Source organism: Gavialis gangeticus, unplaced genomic scaffold (genome assembly GCF_001723915.1).
Source record: "Gavialis gangeticus isolate Ggan-Ray unplaced genomic scaffold, GavGan_comp1, whole genome shotgun sequence".
Lineage (NCBI taxonomy): Eukaryota > Metazoa > Chordata > Crocodylia > Gavialidae > Gavialis > Gavialis gangeticus.
In genome coordinates, this window is record NW_017728993.1 from 71,975,368 (window position 1) to 71,982,518 (window position 7,151).

The 7,151-nt window shown below is 49.4% G+C and overlaps 2 protein-coding genes across 3 annotated transcripts in view; both read left to right on the forward strand.

Annotated features, from left to right (window-relative positions):
• The window catches only part of DDR2 (discoidin domain receptor tyrosine kinase 2), a 247,325-nt gene that overhangs the window by 140,068 nt on the left and 100,106 nt on the right, over window positions 1-7,151 (forward strand). The window lies entirely within an intron of this gene.
• Window positions 1-7,151, forward strand: part of DDR1 (discoidin domain receptor tyrosine kinase 1) — a 76,243-nt gene that overhangs the window by 27,004 nt on the left and 42,088 nt on the right. For both annotated transcript variants that reach the window (XM_019502006.1, XM_019502007.1), the window contains exons 5-11: window positions 512-661; window positions 886-988; window positions 2,309-2,495; window positions 2,894-3,140; window positions 4,683-4,841; window positions 4,951-5,114; window positions 5,445-5,643. In XM_019502006.1, coding sequence (XP_019357551.1) covers window positions 512-661; window positions 886-988; window positions 2,309-2,495; window positions 2,894-3,140; window positions 4,683-4,841; window positions 4,951-5,114; window positions 5,445-5,643 — 1,209 coding nt within the window. The remainder of the gene's footprint in view (window positions 1-511; window positions 662-885; window positions 989-2,308; window positions 2,496-2,893; window positions 3,141-4,682; window positions 4,842-4,950; window positions 5,115-5,444; window positions 5,644-7,151) is intronic.

Below are 7,151 nucleotides of genomic sequence, written 5' to 3' on the forward strand. Positions count from 1 at the left end.
AATGGTGGGGGAGGGGGTCATGGGAAGGGAAAGGAGGTTCCATAGGGCCAGTGACATAGCAGTGTGTGATGTCACAAAGCCATGAGATATCAAAGCCCCCTGCTGACATCATTATGGCCTTCAGCCCCCTGAAATGTCTTAGCTCCCTGTGATGTTGCAGCTGCCCCTGTGGACATCACAGCCTCTTGACATCATCATCTACCTACCTGTGACATCACATCCCATGAGCATGCTGCCATCAGTACATGGGCTATGATGTCACTGGCTCTGTGAAGTTGCAGCAAGAGGGAAATTATGTCAGGACAGGCACTGATAATGTCTCAAGCAGGCAAGTGATGTCAGCTTGGGTGGGCAAGGAGACATTGAGTGTCACATGATGTCGAGCAGTGATGTGATAGGTCACGAGACTGTGATGTTATGAGAGTGAAGCACATATCCTTTTGAGGGGTGGAGCCAGAACGGTGGGCAGGGGCACTGCCCTGCAATGCAGTTAACCCCTCACTGCCTGTCCAGGTGATCTCTGGGAACGTTAACACAAATGAGGTGGTGCTGAAGGATCTTGGGCCACCCATCATTGCCCGCTACATCCGCTTCTATCCCCGTGCAGACCGTGTTATGAGCGTCTGCCTGCGTGTGGAACTGTATGGCTGCCTCTGGCGGGGTGAGTGGCCCCTCATACACCCATCCCCACCTGCTCTTTCCTGTGCATGGGGCTGTACATCCACTTTTGGTGGGGTGAGGAGCTGGAGTGAGGCATCCCCTTGCCCCCTGCTATGCCCCTCAGTCCCCAGCTGGTTCTGGGGTGCTCACTACCTCTCCTCCTCTCTGCCTTACTGCCTCCCATCCTGGGAACTCAGGGGCATTGTTCCCTGTCTCCCCCTACAGATGGACTGCAGTCCTACACCGCCCCCATGGGACAAGTTATGCCTCTCCAGCCAGAACCTGTTTACCTCAATGACTCCACCTATGATGGCCACAGCATCAGCAAGTAAGTGGGTGCTGGCACCCACTCCCTATCTCCCACTCAGTGACCCCATGCTGGTACCCTCCTCTACCCCCTCTACAGTGCCCCATCTCAGCACCCTGTTGGTGCCTACTTGACCCAATAAAAAGAAGCTCTGCTAGTGCCATGCTTCTTGACACCTGCCCCCAACTCTCAGGTAGATGCAGCAATGAATGGATGGGAAAATGAATGGACAGATCTGACAGGGTGGATGGATGGACGAACAGACCTGAAGATGAACAGACAGATAAGTGGAAGGGAGATCTGATGCAGGATGGGTAAAGAGATAGCTGAAGGGATGGATGGATGGATGGATGTGAAGATCAGTGGACAGATGGCAGACACTTCTGCTCTATTAGGCAGTAGTGAGGCCTTATCTGAAGTCCTGTGCCCAGTTTTGAGCTGCACATTTCAAAGGAGTTCTGCAAAGATTGGAAAGAGTCCAGCAAATAGTGACCAACATGATTAGAGCCCTGGGGAACATGACTTATGTGGAAAGGCTGAAAGAATTATGATTATTTAGTCTGGAGAAGAGAAGACAGAGGGGAGGTTTTATAACAGACTTCAAAAGACATGAAGGGCAATGACAGAGGATGGAAATAGGCTTCTCTTTGTAGCTGTAGGGGACAGGACTAGAAGCAATGGTCTCAAGCTACAGCAGAAGATATAAGTTGGAGATGAGGAGGAACTTTCTGACTATAAGGGCAGTCATGCATTGGAAGAGGCTGCCAGGAAAGGTTGAGGAATCTACCTCTGTAAGTTTTCAAGAGCAGGTTGGATGGACACTGGGCTGGGATGGCTCACTCGGGGATGATCCTGCAGGGGGTTGGACTAGATGACCTCATGAGGTCCCGTCCAGCCCTACTTTTCTCTGATCCTATGAATGTATAGTTCCATGTGACCAGGGGTGGACAGATGAGTGGGAAAGGAAATCTTTTGATAAAAGGATGAACAGCTTCATAGATGGACCTTAAGATCTGAATAAAAGGATACAGAAGGGTGCATGCCAAGACAGACTGATGAATGAACAGATTTGAAGAGGAATAGGTGGAGGGCTGAATGGATGGATGGGCAGATCTATGGCTAGATGCATTGACAGGAAGTGCCCCTCAGCTTATTTGGTGGGTTCCAGCACCTGTGTTTTTACCCCATCCCAGAGCTTCCCAACTCCTTTCAGTGGTGCTAGAACACTAGTGTCCGAGCCCATCCTCCCCCCACCCCCCATGTCTGAAAGCTCCCCCATGTGGTGTCCAAACTGGGTGCTGGTGGCCTCTCTTCATGGTGCTGCCTCTCTTCCCCTTACAGGCTTCAGTTTGGGGGCCTTGGGCAACTTGTAGATGGTGTGGTGGGACTGGATGATTTCACTCGGACCAAGGAGCTGCGGGTCTGGCCAGGCTATGACTACATCGGGTGGAAGAACGAGTCCTTCTCTATGGGCTATGTGGAGATGGAGTTTGAGTTTGACTGTCTCCGGACCTTCACCTACATGAAGGTACCAGCATAGGGGGCCCTAGGAATTGCAGGAAAAAAGGTTAGCTTGATTAGTGAAACATCAAAACCATTATATAGAAGAAACAGTTGTTAACAACTATGAAGAACAATGCGCCATTACATCATTTGACTCCCTAGGTGATGCCTGAATAGAAATACAACTGCTATTGCTGGGAAGTTGGTTGAAACTTTGGGTGGAACAGGAATCAAAGTGGGCTATGTCTGTTTTGGCCAAAAGTAGTAGCAATTTCCCTGCTTAAGAGACCCACCCCAGTTTTGGGAGGCTAAATTTTGGGGGGAAGGTGTGAATGCTATGTGTGTAAATATGGTACTTGTCCTATATAGCTCTCTGGGGATAGGGAGTGGTGGTACCAACTTCCCTCTCTCCTCATTCTGCAGGTCCACTGCAATAACATGCACACGTGGGGTGTGAGCATTTTCCGTCAGGTGGACTGTAGGTTCAAGCAGAACCTTGAAACTGCCTGGGATCCTGAGCTGGTGACTCACCAGCTGGCAGTGAATGTCAAGGACCCCAGTGCCCGCTCTGTCACCGTGCCCTTGGAGGGACACCTGGGGCGCTTCCTGCAGTGCCATTTCTATTTCTCCAATGAGTGGATGCTCTTCAGTGAAATTGCTTTCCTCTCAGGTGAGGTCCCTTGGATGCCCTGCCCAGTCTCAACATCCCTTGTCACCATAAAACTACCTGTGTCCACTCTTGTGAAGTGTTGTGTAGCAACTGAGCCCTCAACAACTCACCAGAACTCATTAAGTGGCCCTCCAGCTGAAGTGACTGCCCATCCCTTTCTATCTTCTTCATGTTCCTGGACTTTCGTTGGCTTGATAAGTTTGTTACTTCATTCATTAATTTATTAGCTCATTGGCAGGAATTTTCATTTGTTCTTTCAGGACTCCTTGGTTTATTAATGTATTTGTTCTACCTTAGGTTTTGTTTAGTTTTTCTTCTTGTGTTCATTAGCTCTTTTTTCTACTCATTAGTAATTAAACCAACTATACACCACCAAGTGAGACAGGCACCTGTTTTGGGGGAATAGAGAAAGAAGCAAAAAAGATTTTTCCAGAGTTATGGCTAAATAGAGCAGGAACAGCCTTACCTTTAGCTCGCTCATCCTCCATGTCCTGCTCAACCAAAACCTGAAACTAGCTTCTGCTAAAAACTGATCTGTGTGGGTGGATCAACAGTTTTACAAAGGCCTAGAAACAGTCTGCAGGGCTGTGACAGGAATACAGAGACCAAGAGGAGCTAGCAGACAGTAAAATTGCAGGAAGAAAGGTTAACTGGATTCGTAGAATATAAGGACCATTACATAGAACAGACGGTTGTGGAGTGAAGAACAATGAGCCATTACATCAAATGACCCCCTCATCACTACCCGAATAGAAATGTCCTGCTGCTGTTGGGAAGCTGGTTTGAAACTTTGTGTGGAGCAAGAATCAAAAACAATACCTGTCTCCCTGCTTAAGAGATATACCGCCCACAATTTTGAAAGGCTAAATTTTGAGGAAAAGTGTGTGGGGTATGTGAGGATATATGCTAATTATCCTTTACATTCATTCACTCATTAGCTAATGGGTAGTTGGCTTTTTTATTGGTTGGTTAGTGCAGAAGAGTCTTTTCTTGGTGGTTACATGATTGGTTGCTCAGTTGTGTGGTTAATATGTTTCTTTGGTAGGTTCATTGAACGTTTGAACACCTGGGATGTTAGTTTGTTGGTTGGCTGCATGGTTAATATTTAGGGTGAATGGTTATTAGTTGGTTGGGTGACTAGATGTGTGATTGGTTTTGGAGTTGGGGTGCTGTATGCTTGGGTGAGTGGTTGGCTGGTTACTTCATTGACTGGCTGGATACGTTGGTCTCTTTCATCGGTTCTTTCTTTTCTTAGTCCTTTGTTCATTAGTAAGGTAATTAATTCATGAGTTAGCTCATTAATAGGTCATTCATTAGTTCCTTCCATAATGGGTTTGTTCATTCTTTGCATATTTAATCTTTTGCCCCCTCTTCCATTTGTTATCTCTCTCAGTAGGGAATTGGTTATTTCCTTTGCTCATTAGCTGACTAGCTTGTTCTTTCTCTCTCTGGTTCACGAGGAGGCTCATTAGCTGGTTAATTTGTTATTCTAAGAGATTAGGCATTTAAGTGTCCATTCACCCTCTTCTTCTCTTTCCCCAGAAGTGGTAGAGGATCCATCTCTCACTGGAACAAGCCGCTGGCCCCCAGTGGTCCCTCCTCAACCCTCAGGTAGGGGGGCTGCAGCCCCCTCTGTCCAGGAAGACCTGGGCTCCACATTGCATGGGGAACCAAGACCCACCTCCAACCTCACCCGCCAGGGTAAGTCACAGAATAGGACAGGACAAGGGTAGAAGTGGACATGGCCTAATTCCCTAATGCCCACTGAGAGGCTGCCTCCAGTTCAGCCCTGTCTCTCTGTCCATTTCAGACCTGGAGGTCCAAGGGAACCCCAAAACTAGCCAGCCAGTTGCAAAGGATGACAACAGCAACACCTCCATCCTGATTGGCTGTTTGGTGGCCATCATTCTGCTCCTACTGGTCGTCATCTTCCTCATCCTCTGGAGGCAATACTGGAAAAAAATCCTGGGAAAAGTAAGACAGAGGGGATGGCAGAGGGGGCAGAGGCGTTGGGGTGGGAATGGGAGATCCTTGCTGCTGATAGAGGTTCTTGTATATCTTAAGGGGTGAAAGGTGCTGGGATTCCTGGTTTCTCTCTGCTCTGGGAGGGTAGTGCAGTTTTGTGGGCTAGAGTAGGGAGGAGCTGGGAGCAAGATGCCTGGGTTCTCTTCTGGTTCTGAATGGGTTGTTGGAAGCTAATGGGCTAGGGGGTGATGGTGTCAGGACTTCTTGGATCCTTCCCAGATCTCCTAGGGGTGGACATGACAGTCAATGCTAGTATGATCCCTCTGGAATCCTCTGCAGGCTCAGCGACGAATCTCTGATGATGACCTGACCGTTCATCTTTCTGTGCCTGGTGACACCATTGTCATCAACAACACAATGGGCTCCCAGCGCCATTCCAGCCGCTATGAACGCATCCAGTCTGGGGAGACTGAGTACCAGGAGCCCAACCGTGCCCGCATGAAGCTGCCTGACCTGCCCCATGGCACTGAGAACTCTGGTGAGTGCACAGGGTAGGGGCCAGATTCTGGAGAGTCACTCAGCTGTGGGTTGCGTTGGGATCTGGGATATGGTTGGGTGTGATGGTGAGATGGTGGGAGGGGAGGTAGCAAGAGAAATGGAGGGATGGACAAGAAAATGGAGACACGTTGCTGGAGAAAAGTGGATGGATGGATAGATGGATGGATGGATGGATGGACAGATGAAGGAGGCACATGAAGAATGAATGGACAAACAGATGGATAGGTAAATTAATAGATGAATGAACTCATGAATGGATGGATGGAGTGATGGATGGATAGATGCATGAAAGGGTCATGGAGGATGGATGGATGGACAATATGATAGGTTCTGCAGGTACTGTCATGTAGTTATACTGATAGGCAGACAAATGACAAGGAAACAAAGAGATGGGCAAAGCAAAGGGATAGATAGGCAAAGAGGCAAATGGCTGGACAGGTGGAACCATGGAGGGTCAAATGCATGGATGTATATTGACAGACAAACAAATAATGGCTGGATGAAGGGTATGAATGGATGGATAGAGTATGGTTAGAATGTTGAATGGCTAAGCAAAAAGCTGAATAGGGCAGTAGAAAAATGGATGGGTAGATGGAGAGAAGGAGGAATAAGCAGAGCTGGAGAGAGACAGGAACTAGGGAAAGACATACGGGTAGAAGTGGGGAAAGGGCTTGGAGTAGAAGAAAAGAGGGCAGGATACGGAGTAGAGGGCAAAACGATGGGAAGGAGATAGATTAAGGGATACAAGCTCAGGTGGAGAAAAGAAGAGGCGGAGGCAGAGGAAAATGGTACCAAGTGGTAAAGTTGGGAAGAAGTGTGGGATGGGCAGGGAGGTGGAAGGCCCCAGCCTCCGGCCCAGTTGCCCCACCTACTCAGCCACCAGTTGGAGCCCTTCCCCCAACCCGATGTGTTTGCCCCTCCCCCACATTCCATGCCGTGTGCTCATCCCACACCAAAGTGACCAATGCCTTCCTGGTTCTGGGCAGGGGCGGGGTCTGCTTGGTTAGAGCAGTAGGGGGTGGTGGGAGCCTGGATGCCTGGGTTCTGACCTCAGCTCTGGAAAGGGAACAGGGTGTGGTGGGTAAGAGCAAGGGGGACAGGATTTGTGAGCCAGGATTCCTGAGTTCTCTTCTCAATTTAGGGGAATAAGGTCTGGTGGGGGCTGGGGACCAGGATGCCCGGTTCTCTCCCAGCTCTAGGGGGGCAGTAAGATTTGATGGATTATGGCAGACAGGCCTGGGGGCCAGGACTCCTGAGTTCTCTCTTAGCTCTGGAAGGGGCATTGAGTGTGGTGGGTTACAGCAGGGGGTGAATGGGTTTAGAAGCCCAGACACCTGGGTCCCATCAAACTGAGGAGGGCTTCCCCCCATCATCCTTGTGTGTCAGGAACATCCCTGTCCCCCTCCCCCTGTCTCTTGGGTTTTCCAGGGGAGAGACATGTCCTGCTAGCCCCCTCCCTGTACCCCGGCCCTCTTGTGTCCGTCTGTC